This window comes from Pyxicephalus adspersus, chromosome 4, assembly GCF_032062135.1.
Source record: "Pyxicephalus adspersus chromosome 4, UCB_Pads_2.0, whole genome shotgun sequence".
Taxonomy (NCBI): Eukaryota; Metazoa; Chordata; class Amphibia; order Anura; family Pyxicephalidae; genus Pyxicephalus; species Pyxicephalus adspersus.
Genome location: NC_092861.1, coordinates 49226475 through 49254329, shown reverse-complemented (window position 1 = coordinate 49254329; position 27855 = coordinate 49226475). Strand labels below are relative to the sequence as shown.

At 35.5% G+C, this 27855-nt stretch overlaps 1 protein-coding gene across 1 annotated transcript in view; it reads right to left on the bottom strand.

Moving 5' to 3' along the window:
- Window positions 1–27855, bottom strand: part of FNDC3B (fibronectin type III domain containing 3B) — a 176960-nt gene that overhangs the window by 12190 nt on the left and 136915 nt on the right. The window contains exons 21-24 of the mRNA XM_072408114.1: window positions 27137–27286; window positions 22268–22548; window positions 14763–14975; window positions 70–236 (exon numbers count right to left, since the gene is read on the bottom strand). Of these exons, the coding sequence (XP_072264215.1) occupies window positions 70–236; window positions 14763–14975; window positions 22268–22548; window positions 27137–27286 (811 nt within the window). The remainder of the gene's footprint in view (window positions 1–69; window positions 237–14762; window positions 14976–22267; window positions 22549–27136; window positions 27287–27855) is intronic.

Below are 27855 nucleotides of genomic sequence, written 5' to 3'. Positions count from 1 at the left end.
TGAGATAATGAACACAATGAACATGCAAAAAACTGACCAAAAGGATGCCATAATTTGCTAAGTGCTAACCTTTAATGGTGGGTGGTACAGACTTTGTTGTGCAGAATGTGTAGATGTCAGAAAATGGTCCTTCCCCAGCATCATTAACAGCCTGAATCCTGAAGTTGTAGCATGTGAACTCAGTCAGTCTCTGCACCTTATATGTGTGGCTTGGACCTCTGTAGATGGGAAGAAACCTGCAAATATAAAACACATATTTAAAAAAACTAGATTGTGTTATACTAACGTCTTTGGGAAATGGATGCATCTTCAGAATGAATGTTATCTTCAACCAATGCAATGGACTGTTATTTTTTTATTATTCAAGATTTTTTTAAAAGGGTAAAAACGGGTACAGAAACATGCAAGGTAGAAAAAATGTACAAATGGAAAGCATACAAAAGTTCCATCTGAGAAACTAACAACAATATCATCATGAATTTTTCCTCAAGATGGATGAAGTAGAACTAAATTCATCGTAGAAACAATAAAAAAGAACAACATTAAGTGATAAGAAGACATAAAAACACAAGAATAGGAAAAATATATAACAGGTCAAGTGTATATGGCCATGTAATTGTATACCATCAGGATTAATCTTAAAATAGTCATACCTAACAAAGAGATAAATACCATGGATGTATCATGGTGAATAAAAACAAACTGTAACTAATAAATACCCAAACTGCATCGTACACATCACACCAACTCAGGGTTTGACATGACAATTTAATATATGCAGGTGCAACTTTTTCCTTTTCAGGGATTATTTTTGTACTTTAAAAAGCCTTTGAATTCGGGGTTCAGCAGGAAGAGGCTCTTTCCTAGCACATCTACCGTTCCCACTCCGTCTCAGCATATCATAACATTTTTCTCTTCTTAGAGTGTCTAATTACTCTCTGTGCTGGCCCAGTTACTCTGCATCTACTCTCATCTCCCTACATAACCTTAGGTTAGTTCACACACTTGCATTGGGTCATTCCATGCCTTAATGTAGTGCAGAGCAGAGCAGCGCCCATCTTATGCTTTGGTATGATTCATTCTGAACAGAACTCCAATGCACTTTCTCCAGCGCAATGCACCATTGGGCAACAAACTATAATCTCAACCGTAGGCGCAGGTTTGATTTTTGGACCACTGTAGAGTATTGGGCAAATCATTCAAATGTATGGTCTGCCTACCAAAGTGTACAGTAACATGCTGTAAGTAGCTTCCATTGGGAGAAAACAGCAAGAAAGGGACTGCTAATATCCCATCCAAGATGACAGCTCTAGGCAGCAGTCTCAAGGCTTTTGGATGTCTATTCAAGAGAAGCTTTCGCACATAAATAAAACGCACAAATATATAAGGGCAATTAAAAAATGGGTATATTGTTACAGAAATGGTCTTCTGACAAATAGAGTCTCTTGAAAAGTGATCAAGTGCTGAAAAATAAATGTGCAGGCAGCTATTGCCGATATCTTTTTGAAAATGTTGGTTGCCAGTTTGTCTCAAACCCCAAAACAAATACACAGTTAATGAAGTCTAAGGTTAGTGCCTGAAAAAAATAAATCGTACATGCAGTTTTACAGAACTAGCAGATCGAAGATCAGTTATGACAGTCTACGTGTTTCCTTGGAAGTCATGTTTCATAAATTTGTGCTTTGTGCACTAGCTTAACTGGACTTCAATTTCACAAATCAGAAACAATTAAACCCTTGGAAATGCACATCCATTATTCCAGGAATTTCAGACATTCCATCTCCCAATTACTCTTTCCTATTCATTCAATTTATTTGTGTGCAGTACCAATATAATGTACATATTTATTTCAGTGCTCTACTGAGTAGATAGAACCATCCACAAGTCCCTGGGCATTTACCAGTCACACAAACACATGAATACAGGACCCTGCACACTCCTGGCACTCCACAGATAACTAAACTACATTGGATACAAAAGTCAAGTGTGTATTTCTTTTATTTAATGGGTACATTAAATCTTTTAAACACTGTTTAGTACAATAGCAGAAATTGGACAAGCTCACGGAATTAAACGTTACAATTAAAGATAACAATAGTCTTTGTTTAGGAAATCCTGGTTGTTTTAAAAATGTTTCAAGTCTGGCATTTTATCCTTTGTAGCCTTCGTAAACTCTCAGCTGGTCTAACACAAAGGAGAAATCTGATTTATCAAAACAGTTCAAACCTTAAGAACATGAACACAGGGCTACATCATTATTTACTATAGTTTATAACTATTATAATATTCCCCAAACCCAGGAAAGATTCTGATTTCCCAAAAGAGTTAGATTTCAGAAGTGTGTCTATAGACAATAGCCACATAAAAATTTATGCCTGGGGTTGTGGACACATTAAGACAGCAGAGTAAAAGGTATCAATGCCAGTAAATGCTCTTTTTACAAGGTGAAGATTAGCAAATAACGACTGTATAGGCAGTGTGTTACCTGCAAAAGATTTGTAATTCCTTGTATTACATATCACAGGCTGACATATCTATCGATTTGTAAGTTTGGTGACCATAGAATCCCTACAAGGCAACACAGTACTGCCTGGGACATCAACTGCAGTTACAGAAGAACATGGACAAACCTCTAGCTTTCTGACTTGACAATGAAATCCAATTAACAGCACACTGAGTAAGTCACTGTTTTATTCACAGTGTTCTCTTGCCTGCATGTTACCTGAAGCACATGTGCAGGTTGTAGTTAGTCTGGTTTCTAGTAATGGCCACCAAAATAGTACAATAATGCCCACCTCTTAGTTGGAGCAGGGTTCTCTTCTTCTCCTGTGTCATTGTTTAGACTTATTTATTTGCAGAGCTGTGCAATATTTATAAATAAAAGTTACTAATAACATTCTAGATGACATTTGAATTATTATTTCCTGACAGCATTAAATTTATCATTGTACATATACTCTCTTTAGCCTTAATCCAACTGTGCAGCTTTGAGAACAGTAAATGTAACTTGTTTCTGACATGGGAAGAGGATAGTATAAGTAATCAGTCTGTGGAGACTGTTATTCCTTGACATTTTAGAACAGATCCAGAAAAGTAAGCTCTGTGTGATACAAGTAGCTGCCAGTGGACCAGGCCAAGTCATTCAAAACCCTTGAAAGGCGGCCAGCAGTGTCTAAACTGTTCATGTTATTAGAGAAATACACAAATCACATTGCTGCATAGTTACAAATCATACTTAATGAATATGGTTGGATCAAAGGAGTATTATGACACAACACTGGCTGAGGGACACCCAAATGTTGTCATTCAGGTGTATAAGATCTGCCACTTTAATCAGACAATTATTTTAATCAAAACTAGGGTTAGAATGTGCTGACTGTGAAGTCCCAATGTCTGCTTTAAGTTACAACCAACAAAAGAAAGGAGAGAGAGATAGAAAGACCCTGAGACTGTACTTTATGCCATATGTATCCAACGATGATACATGTATGTTTTAACATTTAAATGAATTATGGAATCATGAATATGTTTATGAATGTCAACTGATGAAAGGTACCTTAAAAATCTGTAACAATGCCTGTTTGTATGTTTTTTAGTCATTAGATGTGGTCAATGGGTTACCAAAAGGTAACTAACTCCAACGCATAAGTGGAGGGGCAGTATAGTCATCCTAGGGTGCTCTGTCCTGATTTGGGCCTCGGAACACTTCACCTCCATGTTGTAAGGGCAAGGTGTTCTGTGTCGCAGAAAATAATTTGTGTAGGGTTGAAGGGGTGAAGACTTCTTGAAATATTATCTTAGCAGAGGCACTGTGTTGTCAGGTCACCAAAGAAGGTTAGGAGACTATTAGATTTCTGCTTTTGGTCTGTTAAATATACCATTAATCAAACTAACTACAAAATCTTAACAAGATGGTACAGAATGCTGGTGGTGCTGGCAAAAATGTACCCGGAGACTAGTTCTTGGCGGTGTAAGAAGGACAGGTGCCCTTGCTACAATTTTTTTTGGAGCTGTCTGATTTTACAATTCCTTTAGAGCTCAGTGGCGAAGGTAATAAAAAAACCTACAAAGGCAGACATACTCAGTAAACCAGATCTGGTTTTGCTCCACATCTCCACCATGTCTAGGAAAAAGTATAGCTATTCCTTACTACACTATCTGTTAAATGCTGCAAAAATGTGTAATCCTGCTTTCTGGAAACAAACAGTCCCACCAACTGTGAAACAATGGATAAATAGAATGATATTAGGGCTATGGAAGACTTAATGGCAAACGATACAAAAAAAACTAAAAACACTCGCACTTAGTTCTATTGGGAGCAATTTATTTGGTCACCAGAATATCTTATGTACCAGCAATAATATTATTTAGGTTATTTTCTGGTTAGTTGTAGATTGATAGTTGTATATTGTTGATATTGGCTGGGCATTTAACGGCGTAATAAAATGTTTTTTGAGACTGTTCCTTTTTCCCCTTTCCTTATTTTCTTTTCTTACTCCACTACCACTCCCCCCAATGTTTGTTTATTACATTTCTTTATTATGAGTACACTACTTTTTGATATCTCATTGGATCAGATGTATGGCCGACAAGAAACTAAAGAAGAAAAGGGCTGTTGCTTTTGTTTTTCTAGATAAAAGACAAATTGTTCTATCTGTATCTATCGCTGCACAATGCAGGGACATAGTTACAGATTGGTATCTTTACAATGCATTTTACATTTTTTAATGGCTTAACACCATGTAGAAACCTATTAATAGAGTACGAACTGAATACATCTCTTAGGCAAATTCTGCACACCAGCCCACACAGGCCACATAGAAGTAAGAAAGGCTTTTGTAGAATTCTGATATACTGGAATAAATATACTAAAAAAGTACAGACAAAATGCAAAACCGGTGTAGCAAACAGTGAGAAGATATAGACCTGTGTCCTCTTACAAACCACTTAAGTCATGTTCTGTTCTGAAATTGCAGAACATTTAACATAAAAGCCGATTAAAGATGTGTGCATTAATGTCACTGTATACACCCACTTCTTATTTTCTTGTGACAGGAGAAGCTAATGTCTATTCATAGTCCACGGGGTAGTTTGTGCAAATACATTTTATTTTTTCTTACAATATATTATAGAACAGAGAGTGCTTGCTCAAATCAAAGTTGAGAAAAAAACTTAGGGAAGAATAAAACAGTTAGAGAACTAAGTTCTAAAGCAGGATATGGTTGTGGTGAATGCCATCTTGTGAACATATTTATATTTGTTAAAAATTATATCCTGTGTTATAATGTACAAATCACACTCCAAGCAGGCTTTACAATGGCTCCACACCAAAACATTGATATGTAGATGTAGTGCCTAGTATCTCTATGATGAACTTACATGGAGCTAACATGTCCTTTCACTAGTCACATGGGAATAAACACACTTACTAGACGCAATTAAATATTCCAGAAAATGAAATTAGACCAAGCACTGGGAATATAAAGATGGGTGAGTATACCAACTCCAAGACACAAAACCTTGTTTACTTGTTTCTCCAAAGCAACAGAACTACCTACAATTATAATGTCAAGAATGATAGATGAACTGGGCATTCCAAGTTAGCAGTCCTAGGTAAGAAGGGGGAAGAGAATCAAAATGAAAGATTATTATTTAGTACTATTGTGTTAATCATCCCAAAAGTTAAAATATTCTGCTTTAGTTGCTGTCAGAAAAAATATCCGGTACAGATCAAGGGGACTTTAGATACCCTTACACAAGGAAAAAAAAACACAACATATGAAGAACATGACATCAAGGATATGTACAAGGGTTTGTGGTCACAACAACATTTTTTAAGGAAATGACTTAAACCTAGAATTTCCTCACAACATGGTTTTGTTTGTTGTGAATACACTGGCTTAAAGTACACATCTTACAGGTACATCTCAATAATTTAGAATATTATGGAAAAGTTAATTTATTTCAGTAATTCAATTCAAAAAGTTAAACTCATATTATATGGATTCATTACACACAGCAATATATTTCAAGCATTTTTTTCTTTCCGATTATGGCCTAAAGGTACTTAAAACCCATTACTTTTAGTTTTATATTTTATGTAAATTGGAAGGTCCTTTAAAAATAAGTGTAATTTACAAAGCCTACTGATATGCTCATGAGACAAGAGACATACAAACTAGTATGTAACACCAAGAATTTACTATTTACAGGCGTAGAGAAATTGTTGCAAGGTACAGTCTAAAATGGTTTCTAACAAAGGTGAATCAGATTGTTTTCCTATCAATTCTTAGCCTGCGCAAGTACATGTTCTTTAGTAATTTTGTAATCATTTTAATACTCTAGGCCCCAAATCTCATTTTTTCCTTGGTTGCAAACACTGACCTTTCTAGTCCACAAACAGAGGGTTACACAAAAGAGTGATGTGAAAAGGGGCTGCAATTCCACCCAAAAACACTGAGAATGTTCAGTTAATCTGGTTTGATTGTGTTCACTTAGGTGCATTTGAACACAATTGGAATGTTTCTAACTGGCATTAGCAATTTTTGCCAACATCTTTTTGCCTGGGGATTCTTCCACAATAATGTATGATGATAGATATTTTACCTAGCTTTTTAGATTACCCCCCAATATAGAAGGTAATTTGCATTTGTTTTCATCAGAAGAACATTATGTTTCCACTTTTATATGTGGATCATATATTACTTGTGTTAAGTTGTTGCTAAATTCAGCTACAAACATTGTGGTCTTGAAAGAAACCTGTACTAGGAAATCTAAGGTGGCTGCCATTGCTTACCTCTTCCTCTTACATTGCAAATGTCCTGGTTGTTACGATGATCCAATGGGCCTGATTTATTATAGCTATCTATGATTGCAGAAGATAGACTATTATGGGAGAACCTAGGTGATCGAGCAAATGTAGAATGGATCTGGCCCTGGACTGATAACATTTGCCAACAGCAAATTATTTTTTACAAAATCCATTCTAGGTTTGCTGGATCACCCAAATACTCCCATGATAGTCCATGGGACATTTTAAAAGTACATGAATCAAAAGTTCTGACTTTACTTTTCTGTCTGCATGCAAATACTGTAGTCAGACAGGCTAGTATCTTAATATGAGGTCAGAAATAGTAGCCTCTATATTCAGTGTAGACACATGAAAAAAATGTTATGTTTAAAAAAGCATGACCCTTTTTCACAAACAGTTTACTGAATAATATGCATAAATAAAGCCACAATAAATATATATGCTTCCACTTTTCCAAGACCGTGAAATAGATGTTTCTGTTTAAACAGGCTTGCCTAGACCAACAGTGAGATAATGGTGTCACCTTGTTAAATAACAACATCAATCTTCCTACATTGTTTATAACTTTTGCTTCAAGCCAAAGTTTCTGTCCAAAAATTGACTTCATAGATCAAGGCACATTTATGCAAATAATTCAGTATTTTAATTTCTCCTGCCAGACTGGGTGAATCACTAGACAGTGCTGTTATTTAAAGACTGTTCACTTTGAAACACTTGTTTGGCTTGTGGTGTCAGTGACATTCTTCTCAGGTGCCAGATCAGGTTCATGCTGACCATAATTATAAAACCATATCAAATTCTACACAGAATTCAGGGAGGAGCGAGGAGGCAATTTTGAGTCTTAAGCCACAAATAAATGTGCTCAATAAAAGGTCAAATTTCAGCCAACAACTCTAAGAGGACATCACCATTTGCATACATCTCTGAAGCTTCTTGCTTGGAAGACATTTCCACCACTCAAGTTGGTAAAGGACTTGTATTTAGACGTTTTAAAACCTAATGTATAAAAATGTTTGATACACACAAGGTTGTGCGCATACTGACCATTAAACAGCTTTTCTACTGCAGCTGCATCACAGCAGCGCTACCCATGACAAGTGAAATGACAAGAGACAATTCATAAATGTGGCAGGGTCTAGTTTTTGTGAAGCGCTGCTATACCTCCACAAGAAAGAGAAGGGCTTTGAACGGTCATCCCTACATACAAACTGTAATGTGCTCCACATTGTGCATTTAAAGTATGTATTCTTTTTCTGGTCTGTAAAGGTCCTTTATTGCTGTGTGCTGTGTTTATCAGAAACCTGTATATGTCCACATAACCAGTCTGCATTCCTCTGCTATGCATTCCACCTCTGGGCCCACTTCTTTGTTACAAACACTATACATAAATAAAGCTAATAATAAAATAACCTAAGAACCTGATACAGAAACAATGTCAACTTCCACATTTTTACTGTTACATGCTTTATTTATTTATAGCACAACTGAAATCAGGAAAAAATGTTGGTAGTAGGATTTTTTTTGGAAGCAAAGGCATTGTATTCTTACTTTGGTATTACAACAGCTTTATCTTTATCTTAAAGTGTATTATTAATTGCAGAGCAGTGTACATGCTTAACAACAGTAGAATGCTTAAGACTGAAGTCTAGTCACCCTGCATTCTCATAGTATGCCCTACTACTGCTTCTTGCAAATTTTCTATCCAAAAATGTTTACTAATTTTGATAGGATTTCTCTGACAGGAGAAACTGGTTATTTGACCATTCAGGTCAAAGCATATACATACCTTTTTGTTACTCCTTAATTGTTGTGTTCAAATACCTCATACTTCTGAGGACCAAGTGACTGTCTTTAAGTGACAGGGTAATGCCAATCAGCATTGTCACACAAGGGGTACATAGCTCTTTGTAAGCTAGTTAGGTATTGAAGAATTATCATTTTACTTTATTTTAAACTTAACATACCTTCCTGTGGCTTGCTGCTTGAGACGTTTTTGTCGTCTTGCCCTCACACACTTTTAATATATTTACTTCTCTTGTCAATACATACAATACTGTTCTCATTACAAAGGCCCTCATCTATAATATTTGAATTGCTACATCCCTCTGCATTTTATATTCTGCACTTGAAAATAGCAGAAGAAAGCTGATTGGTTTCTATGGACGTGAAAAACCATTGACTGCTTTCTAAAAATACTCTTTGACCAAAAACACTGCTGTCGGTAAAGCAGCTTAGTTACATAGGCAGATTTAAGTTGCATGTCCATCTAGTTTAAGCAATTTAGGGCATTTCTGTGTTCTACCTATGAAGAAAACGCCCAACATTTTTTTTCTGCTCCCAGAACATGGATGGTTTTGTCTTTTTTTTTTACCCCTCCACTTTCAAAGTTTTTGATACATGGAAATTGCGTGCATGGAGTAGAGAATGCATATTTGTCACACAGCAATTACATATACATACCAGCTTCACCAGTTCAGGTGGAATGAATTCTGATACACCTTCTGTGGGCCAAGGGATTACAGGAACTACATACAAGTACATAAGATAACTTTAATTGGGGATCGTTCAATCCAGAATTTGGGTGGAGGCTATAGAAATGAAAGTAGATTCTGCAAGGGACAACACAGATGTTCATTTTTTTTTAATTCCCTAAAAACATTTTACAGCAAATGTTAGGTAATTAATTTTTTTTCTCTAATCATTTGGAGATAGAGCTAAGCTTTTAACGCGGAGCTATCGCCGATTTTTACATTATACTAAAGGGTTTTGCTCACCTTTGTGCTCTATGTAAAAAACCTGACCTACTACTAAAAAAACCTGACCTACTTCCACCAAACAATCACCAAAGGTCAATATCCAGCGATGGAAATTTGAATTCTGTATGCAGCTTTAGAATGAACTATACCTCACAAATTTCTGAGATGGGAAAGAGCAGCAACATTATCAAGTGTGTAGCCAAGGAACACCCCCTTTAGTTTCAACATGGAAGGAAAAATGAACCACATGTGCTTAATTACCCACATTTTCCATAGGAATTAACCACATTTTCTTAATTATATATAAAATACATTTTTTACTTATAGTTTTAACCATATATATTACAGTTTTTCTAATTGTTGGACAAACCATGAAAACTTCCAGAAATTTTCTTGGTTGTCTTCAGGGTTTGCCTGCCACAAAAATGTGTTTGGGTAATCTCTTCTGTATCTAGGACTCCTTGCAGCCCTCACTGTAAACCCTCTTTGTGTCTAACAAACTGACAGGTCACTTAGCAGGAGACTTTGCAAGGTTGTTTCTGCCAGTGTAACATTTTGCTCCCTCTAGTCTAATACAAGCTTCCAGAACAGCAATTAAGCATTTATTTGTTGCAAAGCATTGTTTCAGGAGCCTTGGGGATGTGCATACAGGTCACACACAAATGATATTTATACAATAATTAAAATCTTCAACATTGATACCACTCTATATCATAGTTTTTAAAAAAAAAGCTATTTAGCAACATGTACTGGAGCAGAGAAAGTAAACTGGGCCAAAACTACGAAACTTGGAATACAACTTTATAAAATGAAAAATCAAAGAACGATAGTACTAAGGTAATCCCTCCATCCCCTCCGACCACCACCAAAAAAAGCACTATGATACATTTCTTACATGATAATTGGCTCTGTGTGTACCACATGCATAAATTTAATATTACATATGAGTAAAATATTCCTATACTAAGTAAAGTGATCATTTCTGCATCTAATGCCAGGCAATGCAATAGAATAAAGTCATCCCTATACATTTTTTCTCATATTGTAATTGTTCTAGTGAGAACATCTGGGGTCTTGAAAATTCAGCTGAACTGACATGATTTCCATGGTTAATGACATAATACTTGAACAGCATATTATTCAATATATACCTATGGTTATGGTGCCTGTTGCATGAGCTGATAAGCATATTGGCTTACATTTGCTAAAAATGTCCATAGCACTGATACAATCAGGTGAAATTGGATTGTTTTTGTGAATGAATCGTAAGATAAATCATATTTTATTGCACTACCTAGCTTTACACAGAATTGCATGTTCAGTTTCTATCTTTTCCTACTAGCAACATATATCACATTCAAACTTCTTAAAAAATTCAACACAAACTATCATAAATGAATTGTCATTTAATTATGGAATGGAAACAGAGATCTGGTTGTTGGTATAATTATCACAATTAGCTTAGCAAAGCAGCACTAATCATGCCAATATCAAATATAATTTCTATTACCATATTTTTATATTAGGGACAAGAAAAACAAGTCCTGTTAGAATAGTATACCTTGAGTGTATTGTTTTAAACTTCTACTTAAATATAAAGTAAAGTGGAACCCAGGAAAAGCATAAAATTCTGTAAGAAGTGTGTGCTATTTATCTAGGTAGGCTTTTAGTTTGCCTGCCACTGACAGAAAGAAAACACCCATCCTCTTACAAGGTATGGACCTTCAGCAATAAGTGAGGGTGGTTTATGATGTAATAAAACACAAACTCTACTCTCGATACAAAAACAATCCATATAGACGTAACTCCTCCTCCCATCCACAACAGAACACTGTATACAATTCTTTCCTATTGTGACTTTCTATTGTGATATGCCTAGTAATACGGGCCTCATTATGTAAATTGCACACTTTGGAGGCAAAGTCACAGAATTCAGCTTCACATTTTGTGGACAATTTTTAGATATGCAGAAAGATCTGATTTGAGTAAGAATTTAGTCATTTTCAGTTCCGATCAAAATACCCAGAAGCAGCAGAAAAGAGGAAGAACACAGCACCATCTGCAGGTAATGTGAAGCATGAATAATTATTTTATCAAAACACAAAAAAACAACATGTTTTTTGGTGTATACAGCAGCAAATGGAACTCCTGCTAAAGAGCAGAATGCATACAGCTCACTGTGAGCAGGGCATACTGTTTCCTACTATTGGCTGGTTTATTCTGTACTCACAAATAAAACTGAAAGAATGAAATTTAACAGCCAGTCTTGTTAACCAGTTTTCATCCCATGTAAGTTAACAATTGTTAACTTTAGTTGTACAAGGAACAAGGAAGGGAAATTGCCTTTGCACCTGGTCTAATGGTAAGTCTTGGGGGAGGCATGCCCAAATGCTGCATTATAAATCCTAAAATAACCATGAACCAATCAATGATAACAGACAGAAAGTGGAAGTATTCAGAAGTGAGCAGAAGTTTGTATGTCAAAGTGGCATTAGGGAAGTTTGTGGAAGGTCATTTGAATAAATAAAAGATGGAACAGACTCAATGTTAACAGGGAATGTAAACTGTTATAGAGCTCCAAACAACATGCTGGTGAAGTTTGAAAAAAAAAAGTGATATGGCACAGGCACAAGGTTCTTATATGTGTAATTTACACAATGGCTTTTCTCTAACATTGTGGTACTTAAAACAACCTAAGCCAACTTTGCCTCAACAGGCAAGGCTCAAGCACTCCTGGGTAGCCTCACAGATTGCCCACCTACTCCTGGCTCATGAACAATTTTACTGGCCATTATGACAGCATTTTTTGTTATTTAGGTTAATTTTGAAATTCAGAAGAGAATCTGACATGGGTAGAGCTGTCACCCAACATCGCTTATGGATTCGTCCTGACGGATCCATGAATGACCAACAAAGAACGGCACAACTCAATGTATAGGAGCACAGCTTGCTCTCCCTCCTCCTGTCTCCATAAAACAGAATGGCACTGTGTGTACAGGGCTCGTTCATTGATCTGTCACTCGAAATGATCACGAAAAATCACTTTCAGCAACAAAATTTGCATGTGTGTATGCAGTTTGATTCATGTACAAATAAATTCACTCTGTGTGTGCTGCCATACTGAATACCTACCCACCGTGCCCAGACACAGACCAGTGTTTAAGGCTCTGACTCCACATAGTCTCTATAAAAATGATCAGCTGCTGTTGCAGAAATTATGGAAATATAAATACAACCTAAACCAAACAGTTATGAACTCCAAATTGATAACATTCATTTAAAGAGTAAATGTGATTTCTGCAGAGATTTAGATCATGAGAGATTCACTTTTAAATATATTACCGGCTGCACTATTTTGTGTATTCTTTTTTAGACTTCAAATTTAAATGTGTTAAAATTAAAAGACAACTACAATTGCAATATTGTATTTAAAAAGAATTAAAAATTAAACATTTGTAAAACAGTGGTGAATAACCATTACACCAGTGTTTCTAATGGACATTTTCCAGCGAAAGATTAAAAAACGAATGCTATCTTGTATACCAATTTCACGTAAATAAGTTATCTGGAACTAATGACAAGCTCATGATAAATACCACAGAATAGTAATTAAACACCACTTCTACTGAGCTTCTCCACTCAGAGTATCAGTGTTACCAAGAACTACTTGAATTTGTGATATTTATCCATCAATAAAAAAAACAACTTAGGCGCCGCAGTCAATTATATTTCAATTTGTGCTGAGAATGTTGTATGGTCCTTGGTCCCCATGATGGGTAATACCTTCTTTAGGTAACAGCCAGTTTCCTGAATGCCCTATATGCCTATTGAAGAAAAGCAATTATACTCAAATATTTTACAACAAACACAATCCAACCATGTATAAATAAGGCTACAATAATTAAAGTCCAACTTCATCTTCTAAACCTTACATACTCTTCTAAAAATAAAATAAATTATATTTATCATTCTGTTCCATGCCTAATTAAGTACAGATCCGTTGAGAGTTTATCTCCTGAAGATGCCACCAATGAACAAAACTGTCTGCTCCAGGGTGACAACATTAGGCAACTGTCCTTGCGGTTAGCAGCAGCATTGTCAGCCTACTGTGTGCACCCTTTCAGTTATCATTCGGCTGCCTATCAGGCCAAAAATGATCCAAATGACCAAATGTTATTTTGGTTTTGTTTGTACAGTTAAACTGCATTACTTAAGTTGGTCCATATAGTCCCACTAACTTTTTTTACTGTGTACACTCACATTTTATCATTTGGTTTTTTTGTGGTTCTTACTGTAAGCTATGTTTTTATTTAATAGCCTACTGTAGACTTCATACTTTTGTATCTACCAAATCTGTATTATTGTATTTCTTCCTGTTAACTTTTTAAAACCTTAATAATAATTATTGAACAGAAAAAAAATAAGGAAAATTGTAGATTTTAGCAGAAACAGTCAAACTTCAAATATGTTCAAACTTCAAGTTTGTGATTTCTTTGCTACTGTTTTGTGAATTTCTGTTTTACAATGTTGCCTACAGGTATGGTAAGAATTTTAAAATTTTGTGTTTTTTTCAAAATGAATTACTGTAAGGAAAATAATCTAGGGTGTAAATTTCAACTGATTGCCGATTTGTTCAGGACTTGGCAGTGCAGCGAATTCAACAAAATCTAACTGTTCTAACTGATCTAACTGTTGGATGCTAAAAAAAAAAAAAAATAAAAAAATAAAAAAAATTGGTGGGATTTGCAGGTAAATCTTTGAACAGAATAAGAGTGCACCATTTCAACCTGCATAAGAGGAGTGCCTGGAAAATACCCTTGTTGTCCAAAAAGAAGACTACAGTTTTCTATTGAAGGCAAAAGCCTGGGCTTCTAAAATAGTGTGCTGTGTATATTACTGAATTAAACACAAAATCGACGTGTTTGGTTATGAAGGTATAGAATGACGCTTCAAAATTATAAAGTATTTATTCCTCACAATAATTCCTAATATTTAGCTTAAGATTTAAAGATGGACACAACTAGGCCAAGTGAGAAAATAGAAAAATATGCTATCTTTAGAAAGACTTAATGACCAGAGGATGCAGAGGGATGTCTTTTATATTGTAAACATTACTGTTTATAAATGATGAGGAAAGTTCTTTGAAACAAAACAATTAATGAGAAAAATCAGCCGTGGTGTATTTGAAGGCATACCTCTTATTTCTATCCTCAATTTGAAGAATGAAAATAACATCATCGGTCTCTTGTAGCTTTGTGCTGCTTTCTCCCCATTTCAGTTTGAGGCTCTGGGGTCCAGCTGCGGCACACTCCACCCGAGGAGGCAGAGGAGGAAGAGGGCTTGTTTTTACACTGATTGTATGACTGAAAGGACCAGCACCAATCTCATTCACTGCCTGGATCCGAATTCTACAGGAGAAAAGAAATAAAAACAGGTGGATTATTGGGAGTAGAAAAAATGCTTACTCTCAAACTGCTATATCCATTATAGTGAAGAAAGTAAACTTTAGAAAAATGACTGCCAATTACAATATTGTCACTGGCAATGATCTTTGGTACGGTACATTTTTTATAAACTACTGAAATGGGCAAAAATGTGGTTTATACACCAAGTCTTAAACATCAACTTTTAATACTAGCTTAATTATATTTGTAGCCAGATGGAAGATTAGCAACTATAATCATACATTTTCAGCCTTACATGGGTACGTTTTAGGAAGACTGCTTTAAATGGTTCTAAAAACTGTTAATAAATATATTTGTGTAAGAAAGTGGAATTCCACAATCTGTTTCTTAAAATACTACTTTTTGAATAACCTTTAATATTTACTGCGTGACCCTTTGGCTCCAACCAGTAGTTAGCATTTACCCTGCGTATGTGGGTACTCCATTAAACTGGTTCTACTACGTAAATATTGTAGTCAATTTCTTTTATACTCTTTTATATTTCCAAAGTCGTTCATTCCTTTTTCTGCTTTCTATTTTTTTCCCTGAGATTTTACAATAGATCTTGCAAAGAAAAATATTAAAAGTGGTTTCGGTACTAAGAAGGCTGAATGATCTAGAACAGAGGCAGTCAACCTACTAACTTACTACAATAAAAATCATTTCAATTACTCATTTCAAATGTGTCTGGCCTAACGTAATGATCTTTGCATTTTGCAATTAAATGAAAGCCCCTAGGTTTTCCTATATTATACACTTGTGACACTGTTGCTGTTCATATATTATCAACAGTCTCCTAGGCTGACACATAAAACTAGGTTTCCCACATATGCATGTTTCTCAAGAATGCCCTGTGTTTCCCTATTGAATTCCTTACAAAGGAAAAATATTTTCTTACATACCCAAACAAATGCCCATCTTGCGTAATACAAGAAGTGTTCTGTATGTGGTGCATTTTCCAAATTATGTTTCTGTAGTAACAAACTCGGTACAAGTATATTACAGTTTGGATACTGTATATACACACAAGTTAAGTTTTGTATTGTTAAAATAGAACAGAACAGAAGAATGCAAAAACATCTCAATTGTTTTATTAGCATCTATAGCATTTTTTTTTTGTGTTTCTAATAGCCAGTAGAAGTTGTTCCTGCTATTTGCTGTTTTACTAACATCAGTAATCTTGTTACTGGCTTGAAAATAAATGTTTTTTTTCTACATTTTAGGCAACTCCTATTGACCCTTTTGACGTTAGTGCCCACAATTTACCTGTAAATTAGCTGTCTTTTTTTTTTTTACTGTGTGGTCAATCAAATGCCAGAATATCATCCTAGCTTTCATTCACTCCCATGATAAATTTTAACAGCTCCAACTTGGCTTCAGAAATGTTAGGGTCCACTCAGGGTCTGATGCCTATCCTTCTTAATAGAGCCTATAGGGGCCAACTGAAGCAGCAAGGTCTGCTTGCTGATGTTCTCAGCTATGGCCTTTATGTGATATTCTCTGCCTGAGAACAACAAGCAGAGCTGTGACTGGGAATTCAGTAAACAAAGTGATCAATGGTATGAGCTTTCCAAAAGATCATGTGAGAAATCCGCAACCCCTCTTCCCTTAATAATGGACATCAGGGAACAGAAAGGTGTTTGTAGTCTAAATCACAAGAAAAACATTAGATGAACACTGCTCCTCCACAATTTAGAAAACATTTGTTTTTTATGTTCATTTATCATTTAAAATTTAGAATGTTCTGATTTTTATCTGTTCTTGACATTTTTTATAAAGCTTACATTGACAAAAACACCAAAAAGACTTTTAGGATCAGCAATGGTATGTCATCAGACATATTTCTGAACCACATGGATAGATTAAGGGTCAAAACAGCAGGGCTTCCAGTGCAAACTGAAATACTACTGCAAAGCTCAGAAAAGTGTAAACCCATCCAGTTTAGGCCATGTTCACATAAGCAGTCTAGTGCTTGAAACTTTGCTAATTTAAACAAGATATTAAAAGTCATTTGACAAATGTGTTACCATATTTTAGTTTTATTATTAAAAGAACATTCTTCTCTTTTTCCCACTGCTCCTTCTAAACATAAACTACCAAGGTCCAGCTACTAACTGTTCAAACCCTGTAAACCTCTGAACTTTACGAAATGCCATAAATAAATGATGGATACTATTCCTGACCTAATAACATAAACATGACAATGAGGATTCTATTTGCAGTCTCGACAGTACTCCTAGACCAGAAAAATATCCTACCAGTGAATTAATCATCAACAGGGTGACATGAGAATGAATTGATATAATCATTCCCAGATGATTAAGGACTTGTGTGCAGTAGATTGCATTTCCCTGTGTTATTAATGCAGGAAAATAAAATTAATGGGTCAAAAGAAAAGCGCACTATTCAACTGGCACTGTTAGCAGCACTTAGCTTTGCTTATGTGTGTCACTTTTGTGGAATCATTTCAAATATGTGTTACCTGATTATCATGCAAAAAACACACTGTCTGTCCTTGGCTGGCTACTGTTACCCCTCTACTGTATCTAAGGAGGGAGCCACTAAAAATGTCTTCTGAGGGACAGCACTTACTTGCACAAAATTAACATAGTTGTGTATGCATGCTAGGGGCAAACACCAGTGAAAATGAATGACAAAATACCAAACCTAGCTTTTGTCGCAACATTTACCTTGATTCCAAACATTTCCCATACAGTACTTTTTTAAAGCCCAACATGTGAAAGAACAGTGAAAGGAGAAGCAGCATACTGATGTGAATATATCTCTCAATATATGAGCTACTTCCTCTCACTTTCCAGCCCTGCTCTACAGCAGTGTTTTTCGACCTGGTTAACATGGGGGAACTCCTTTAAAAAAACTTCTGGGTCTTTAGGGAACCCTTGACATAATTACTATATCCACAGCACACAGTATATTAGAGTGGTCGCCAGTAGGAAGAATGCCTCTTACAACTCTGACAAGTGAGAAAAAGAAAAAATACCATTGGGGTCACTTAAACTGCCCCAAGGGGCATAAATTGCTCATTACTCAAGGGACCCCTATCAAGCTTTTAAAGAAGCCTGATTCAGATACACTGCTGTACAGAGACTGTAAGAAATGAATACAAGATACATGCCTAATAAATTCATGAATGTTAAACTTTAGCATTGGACTGAAAAAAATACTTGGTTATAAAATTAGGTGTTATGTAATCACAGCCCTTATCACCAGTGACATAATATCTTTCTTGGGCTCTCGTACTTGCCTCTTGATATTGTACTAAATGTGTCAAAAATATAGAAACTTCACTAAAATCACAAATAACAAATATCCTCATTATAAGTTTCAAACTGTAAAATAAACAAAAAAAAAAACAAATTCTGAAGAGCTACAAAGACAAAACTGTAATTGGACAGCCAATCAGCCATTTAGAAAAGTGTTGTTTGCAAAGATCAGCAAGAACATATTGGTCCACTTAGAAGTGTATTCAATACAAAGCACCTGTTGTCTAACACTGTTATGTAAGAAGACCACACACCAGTTTTCAGCCTAAAAAATAATGTCACTGAAGTTTCCCTAAAGAAAGTAGTGATATTAATAAAACAATATAATTAGCAACATCAATACAATACAATAAAGTGTTTATTTTTCCAATTTTGCATTAGGTGGGGAAGGCTTAAAACTCTATCAGATTAATTGCATATTATTGATACCAATATCCCTATTTGGATGATCGGTACATAAAGATACCTCAGTTAATGGTACCTCTGACTCATTTAAGTTTTAATATACTAATGTATTTTCTAGGTTGGATGAAAAAGCGCGACATACAAGGCATTTCCCAAGTGTGGCACAGACAGTGATAAAAAAACAAACAAAAAAACAGGTTCTTTCATTCACCATTCTTTCAAAACTGAAAAAAAAGTTTTGACTAGAGTTACACTTTAAAGTATCCCCTAGGTTAACAACAGCAATGCAAATCTTCTAAGTGATATGAATGAAAAACCTTGCTACTGTCATACTGATATTTGTAACATTTGGGCCTTGTAACAGCCAGTAACTTCTAATAATTAATGGGACTTTTTGTGCAACTTAAGTAGAAAAGGTGCTGATGTGGTTAACCTGATTTTTGCACTCTCATACAAGCACTGACCGCAATGAGGATATGTAAATGTGTCAAATGTATCCTGCAGAATGTAATACTAATACTTTTATATTATTTATTTATCAAATCAATAATAATAAAGTTAAACCAAAAATAGGAACCTTTTGCTAGGAGGTCCATGCAGGTTGTCACTGGCTAATTGGTTGTCATATTGACCTAGCGTGGCTTTTACACCAATTCAATTTGGAACCATACAGATAGATATCTATAGCCTCGCTTGCCTCACATTTGTTTTCTCTCAGTGACTCAAGTGGAATTATATCCAGAAACCGCCAGGCAGCTAGCATTTTCAGGAGGAAAGGAATTGTGATTACCTTATTTTCCCTCACATGGAGCATTATTTAGTGTTTACTATGAAAATTAGCCCATGGCTGGAATCATATAACACAATTATCCTGGATCTTGCATTGGTTTATACAAGTAAAATATAAAAAATAACCTTTATTATCTCACTTTGCAGTAAAGTTTCACAAAGATCAGTACCGGTATAAAAATGAATGTTTAGGCCTAGTAGGCTCGGTTTCTAAACCTGCATCAGTGTTACTTATTTTCCAGAAATGGAGAATTTAAAGCCATGGAAATATAATGTAATTATGTGAATATTAGATAAAAAACTAGGAAATAAAAGCAGAATTGTTCTGTTGTCACTGTGAAAATTGAATTTTCCACATATCCGAAAGATAAAATATAGTGCTCATGACTGAATGGGGCATATCATTCAACATTGCAGCAGACATATACTTTTTCAGCTCGATTGTGATCTCGCTATATTGTATTGTTATCACAGCAGCAGTCGTCATGGTAATAACAAAGGGATGGTTTTTTATTCATTCTGGAGACAACAAGACTCCAAGGCTTAAGCTGTTTAATTTAATTTGGCCACTTATTAAGAAATACATTTGACAGCAAATAAGGTCAAATAGATAGAGATTGCTGATTGCCAATAGTATTATTCACTTTCTAAAGCTGAAAAAATAAATATGAAATACATTAGTGGAGAAAATTCAACATGGACCTGCATATCATTGTCTTTTCCTAGTTAATGAAATAACCAATATTTTATGATATTGAAAAAGTAAAAACACTAACTTGTCTAAAATGTTATCAACTGGAGAATGCAACATAAATGGCTGGTCTAATTTTACCCTTCTGTCTGTGGTCGACAATGCTACAGAAGGCAAATGAGCTAGAACTAACTACCAGCAGTGTGACAATGTGACACCCTGGTTATTTCTGGATTTTCAATTAGGTTACATGAATAATGCAGCAAATGTATTATGTCTTGATGCAGCACAATTCAAATGTGGTATGTTATTCTCTCTGATAGGCATGCAACGGAATTGAGTATTGTCAGGAGGAAATCTTCCTTACATAGCAAACCCAGAAAGTAAAAAACACAGGTGCAAATTACAATGCCAATGCAATTTACTTCACTGTGTGCAATTTTACTCCACTGTGTTAGATAAGGAAGATGTTAAGGCTTTGCCCATTAAATTTGTATTGTGCAATTGCAAATTGCATGTGAGGTGAGGGAGCTGACTAACTGAACACTTTCTGACTTCAGCTGACCTCTACTTATCCCAGTCACCGAAGACCTTTATATTTTCCCAACAAGTCTCATTTAAAGCCTAGACCCAAATGTTACACATTTTCAAATGTGTCACATGTATAAAGAATAATCAAGAAAGATTCTCTTGGTAAACAGAAAACTTTGCTCCTAAGTTTTAATTGTGCTGGTCATGTGACCATAACCCATACCAATTTGTCATGTCATCTCTGCTGAACAAAATGATCAGAGTTTAGATTAGAGAGAAGAGCTAAAGAGGGTAAAGCAAGTTCATTTATTTTATTCTGTTTCATTTATTTATTCAGGCTGGCTAATGTAATTTAAAATTACGTTTGATTACAGGTCCAACTAAATTGTGTCAATTGCAGAAATTATTGTGCTCAGTTGAATGCACTGTACTTTCCTAGCACTAGTACTTTCCTGTACTTTCCAACCTTAATGCAATACATGGCAAATGCTTAATCAGTAAAAAAAAAAAACAAAACCCTTAAAAATCAGGGTCCTAATTTTAAATTTTAATGACACAATAACTGTTTCTACCCTTAAAGTGGGCCTGTCACTTTGTAATAAATATAATGCTGCAAGTAACATTAAGATAGTGAAAAAAAGTAAACACTGTAAAGCAGTTTTTAAATGATGAAACTGATATGTGAAATCTAGGATATACCTTTGTGCTGATGAACCAACTGCACTGAACTATGGTTAAACAGTAAAAGAATTGGATAGAACACTAACGCTTGAAATGTTCTTCTTGTTATAAGCTTCTCATAACATCAATGCAAATCACATCTAATGCCCATTTTCAAACTTAGAACTGGCTTGGTAACGCACAGAGGGGGGGAATGTCTGCCATTTGTCATAAATACATAATTATGTTAAAAATATTTCACTTTAAATTGCTGCAGATTCACAGAGCATCTGGGCTCTGTGAATCTGCAGCAATTTAAAGTAACCATATATCAGTGCCTGTTAGATAAACGCGAATTGCTATTCACAATCTGAAAATAAATACGAACCTAGGCATGAATTCAGTAAGTACTGAAATGTGTTCTGATAATCCAAAAATACACTATCAAGCAATATTACATGTACATAATGCAGGACCTTCATTCTATAAACTCAGAAGCACAGGGTAATAAAATATAACTGGAAAATAAGATTTCCTGGATAGATAAAAGCTATCATATATATGTTTGATGCCTAATCAGAACATAGAAGAAAAGAGATTGGGGCCCCTAGTGGATACATGCTTTATTTCAACAAAAAAACATGACTGCATCCTACTAAACCAGTATAATGCTAATTTATGCTCTCTACTTGAAGCAATATTGATCAGACATACAAACTATCAACAATGAGTAGAAAGAAAATCAGTATGACCCAGTTTTACTTTTATTTTTGATCCACACACTGTTTATTCAGAATGTCATAAATAATGTCAGCACTCAGTGTTATCTGCTTCTAGTACGCTCAATAGTTTCAAGTGCTTATCTTTCATACAGAAAAAAATGAAAAGCTACATACTGGTAGGTTGCTTCAGGCTGCAGATCCTCAATGACGTAACTTGTTATGTTTCCTACTGAGATGCTATTGTCTCCCAAGTCTATGTGGTAAGAAATAATTTCTGATCCATTGCAGCATGGCTCATCCCAGCTGAGCAGTAGGCACACTGAAGAATGTATGGAACATGATTCTAGATGGGCACCTTCTGTCACATACAGGTTAGGCACTGCACCTGGGGCAGAAGCTGGTGTTCTGCAGCTCACTGTATCACTAAATGGTCCAGTTCCAGATAAATTTACAGCCTATGGGTAAAAAAAGGAACAAAACTAAATTAACCAGCAGAAGGGGGGAAGTACATTAACCCTACATTCACAGAGCAAGAGATGAAGTTTAGAGTGGTGGAAGAAGGTCATTAAATGTATTGAGTTTAAGGTATTTAAATGTACCAGACTAAATATTTGCACAAACTGACCCAATTTATTTCCATGCAGACAGCAAAATAATGAAGTTTCAGCTCTCATCTTGCAATTCTGGCAACACTTCCTGTCATCTCTGGTTAGGACAGTGATAGTTTATGTGGAGGAGGATGAAAGCAGGGACCTGGCAAAGATTATGAAAACTGACAGTACAGCCTCAGGGACAGAATATGTGCCATTGGGAAATGGTGAATGAGGAAGTGCTGGGGTAAAGGGGTTAAGTAAAGGGTATTAGGAAATTGCAAGGACTTCGCTGAAACGTGAGTGTAATTCACCTGTTGGAGACACAGAGCCCTAGAAAACTAACTTGTTAGAAATCTTATATCAAATATATAGCTAGAAAATGAGTGTAGGTAATTATAATCAGAGATAGACAGCAACATTGAAAATAAGGATACAGCTGTCCACCTAACCGAGAATCTAAAGTATTTCTGCATGAGGACCAATGACTTGTTTCTAGGGGCTTTAGTATCTCTCTTTATGTATGATGTGTGATGTTTGTTATGTATCCAAAACATAGTAGTGGAGTTAAGGTAAATTTAAGGGTTACTTTTTTATGTATGCAAGGTAGTAAGCAAGCATGATGTAGCTTAAGTCCAATGTATGTCGATGGGAAACATATGTATAAAAGGAGCTACTTTTAGGGGTAGTGGTAGAGAAAGAACATCGTATTCTATCACGCACTGATCCATATTATTATTCAAGTTACTTCTTTATAAGCTTCCTTTTTACTTAGTGTGTGAACATGCTTGGCATTTTGTATTTTTGTGTGCCTGAATAAATATTTATTTATTGACAGGAAAACTTCAGCACATGTATTTTATTTACCTAAACTTTTCTTCAGAAGATATTTTTAACAGTAATAAGGTGAGCGGGTAAACCCCTGATACTATTGGACATGTAAGACCGTGTCCTGACAGATCCGAGTTCTAAGGTTATTTCTAGAAGTGGTCATTTTTAGTATTGTTGTATGAGCTTCTGAATCCCTTTACAGCAGAAAACCAGGCATTGCATTCCTAATTGTCTCTTTGTACTAGAAGATGAATTTAGCAGGAAATGTGTCCAAGGGACAATATATAAATAACATATCATAAAACTACTACTCTAGTAAAACTATTAAAAACATTTACCTTCACTGTACAACTTATTTTAACCATAATTACAATTGTTTACACCAATCATGGTCAATTTAAGATAAAAGAGATTAGGGTAATAATTTCATTAGTAATCTGGTCATTAACCAATAACAAAAAAACGAAACAATTTTGATACCTTAACTGACTTTCCTTTACCATAAGGAGCTCTAAAGATCTATATTTGTGTAATTTGTTGCTAAATTGATCTCACAAACCATGATTGATGTGTGAGAGATAGGGTTTACCATAATGCAAGCAGGTATAGGTACAGTTAAAGACCAACACAAAAGCCTTCTACTTTTGTTTTCTGAGAAAAATACTGCATATGATGTAAATTTATTTAAACAAAGGCATGCTATTATCTTGGCAGCAACATGGCATTATCCTCATTTAGACATCACTTTAAGAGAACCCATTTTCCCTTGAGCTGTAATATTCCCTTTCCATGGTGACACTAATCTTCCCTTATACAAATGCAATGCACTGGGTATAGAAAAATCTTTGGCATATGTGTTTTAACATCTGAACGCAATATGGTGCCTTTCAGAGCTACTTCTGAACCTTAGAAGGTATCCTGGCATGGATCATGCCTGAAAAAAGGTTACAGACACTGAGCAGCACTCTGCTTAAAAAGTTTTTGGCAACGTAAAAGTAAATAAAAAAGTGAGCAGGGATGACCCCGTCCACAGAAGTGCATTTCTCAACAAGCTGCTTAACACCTACATCTTCTTCTATTTAAACAATATATAGGGTAATGTAAATATACGTCTGTAATTTGCTACCTAGTGTAACCATGAAAAAGTGACTTTTGATGTATTTGTCTGGAAAGTATTTAAAACATTTCATAAAGGGTAGTACACTGTTAAATGAAAATTGATTAAATTGGCTCCCTGAAATGATCTTAATGCATTTGCGACAAATACAAAACCGAAAGGCGATGCCTCTCAAATACTAAAACATCCACACATTCCTTTTCAGAAACCATCCAGGGAGATCCTAAATCTGGCCACCAACTAAAGAGGATAGATAAATGTACAGGCACAAGCACACAAGCATTTGTTGGATGGTTAGCTCATAAACAGTCCAAAAGCAAGTTTATGTGGAGAAGCGGGAAGAGAGTCAGACAACACTGGTGCCAAATTATCTAGGAAGAAACAATAGAAATCAATTTGTTAAGAAGTCTGCCACTGTCCAAAGACATGGGATTGTCACCCGATCTTGCTAAAGATCACTAGATTAAAGTCCTTTATTTCAAGACTCAAATGCTCAGCCTGATGCAATTTAACAATTATTAATGGGAGCTTTCAAATAGAAGATGTATTTTAACTGACTTCTGAAAAAAAAGCAACATCTATATTAAAATGATAAGTGTAACTATCTGAACAATGAAGAGCTTTTGTTGCCTTTCACATTTTAAACCTAATAATTATTAGTAGACAGGTATAATAGAATTAGTTCTTTTCAAAGCTTTGAAATCAAATTAACTAATAGTTGATTTGTACAACATTAGAATTATCTGAAAGATTTTATGTATGTATGTTACCTGTTGTTATTTATACTGTACCATGAACAGTAATACCCTTTATCCAAGTTTTTTAGGGTGTTTGGATTCTGAGAAGTTCTATTATAAAGAAAGTGTATTTGGTCCAAAAGTTTTGCCTAATCTAACCATGCAGAAAATACAACAGTACAGTAGAATGAGGCTTTAACATAATATGCAGTATCCCATATGAGAAAATTCTGAGCAGAAAGTAATTATGATTATTTTTCTCATCAAAAGTGTAAAATATCTTCAGCTATTCTGAACTGCTGTTCCTATGTTGGTCAGGCTTGATCATGTTTTTGTAATTGACAGTTTCCTCAGTATATTTACAATCTGGTTGCTATAGTGAAAAGTGGTAATACAGTTTCAAGAGCTGGTTCAAGGATGCACACTCAGAGGTAAATATGGGTTTCACATAGCTCCAAGCTGATCCGTTATCTCAGCTTAAATCATCAGGTGGAATGAGAACCTTGCATCATTTTCTAGCCTGCTGCTAAAATTATTTCTCGTGTTCCAAATTGGTCTAGGGCATTGGCTGTGATCTTTGTTAGAAAACGAATTCTGTTTGGTTTGTACTCATTACAGTTGAAATTGGTTGCATTAATCTTCTTTTCAAAGATAGATTAGCATATTCTCACCTGAAAGGCATTATCAAATTAAAATTGGATCACTGTTTCCTCTGCCAGGTCCCAAACATTTTTTTTTTAGAAAGAGTAAAAAAAGTTTTTATTTATTCATCTGTGTCCCATTGCAGAGATTCCCCTTCAACTTTTGTCCAACGGACATCACAGGGAGTGAAAAGAGATTACTCCAAAATTGAGAAAATCCTCTCTTAAATGATTGTCAACATAAATGTGTCCTTATTGCAAGATTACCCTACCATTAGTGCTTTGGTAACAACCTCCACACTTTGGATTGGGTTATAACTTTTCTCCACGCAATCCAAAACTTAACAAAGAATTTTCAATACAATCAACTTTCGAGTAAGTTTGCACAAATGGACAGGATAGACATAGACGAGAGGTTTAGGGCAAATTCAAGACGAGAGCGAGAGAGAGAGAGAGCGAGCGAGAGAGAGGGAGAGAGAAAATACTGAGGAATGGAAGCCGATGAATAGACAAACACAAACTAAGGTGGAGGACAAAAAAAAAGGCTGGCTTGGAAATCATTATTGATTTCATATCCTGCTAAAAATGTACAGAAGTTGGAAAAGATGATAATGATCAAGTTCACACATCTCTAGCATACAGTAGGGTATGGCTGCGTACACACGTGCAATATTTATCGTTGGAACCGAATGACTAACAACCGTTCACCCGATAATCGTGCACAAAAAGTGCACAACGACTGGCCAACGACGCTGATGAACGAGGATTGTTGCTGGAAAGGAATGACCGTCCCGGCAGATCCGACTGAGCGACGATCGTACACTATCTATTGTGTGTAGTGTCGTTCAGTGACCGTGGATGGTTCTGCAGTATACTTTCTCCTTTACATGTCCCTTACTGCATCATTCAAATGATCGTATCTAGCGTGTGTACACTATTGGTGGATTATATTTGAAAGTATCGTTACAGCATGTACAGAACTGTGCACAATAAAATTGTTCAAAATAATCGTGCATAATCATTGATCTGTCGTTAGTCATTTGTTTTCTAAGGACAATTATTGCACGTGTGTACCTAGCCTAACTGTTGTTAGTGACTAAAGTGTTTTTTTGAAAATATAATTATACCTGAAGTCTACAACAATACTCAGTTGCTGGTAATAAATTGGAAATCTGAAAACTAGTCTCAGAGCCACTGTAAACTAATTCTGGGTTATCCTCTTCCGTTGCCCATTGCAATCTGTATCCAGAGATGTCTGCACCATTGCTCTCAGGACTCTGCAAAACAAAAATGCATTTCTATTTTTCCATACAACTCAACTGTGAAAGGGTTAAATTTCAATTATACTCTCAAATGGACCACTGATAACTGGAGAGAAGAAGAAATGTGCCTGTTGTATTACACATGTTCAATAATCATTTGTTCCCAACTGACACTATATAAACTGAGCTAACAAGAGCTAAACAATGGCAAGTGCAGGCAATTAGCCATTACTGAGCTGCACATGACAGCCATTCTTAGAGGTAAAAAGAATTAACATCCTACTTGCCCTTCAGTCTTTAGTTCATCTTTTCAAAGATGCTGGTTGTTTTTAAATGTATTATGGCTTTTTGGCTTTTAAAGTAAGGAATTGCAGGCCAAACATAAAGCTTGTTCATATTATATAAATATATACACCCACAGGTTGACAATCTAAAATCCGGCCATCGATAATCCGTTTACATCAGTTTCCCAGCATGAATTTCAGATCGCATATACAATACAGGGACTGCAGTACACTGTTTGGCCACTAATGTTTTGACACTGTTCTGCAGAAACACATGCTTGCTAAACTAAATACACGTTG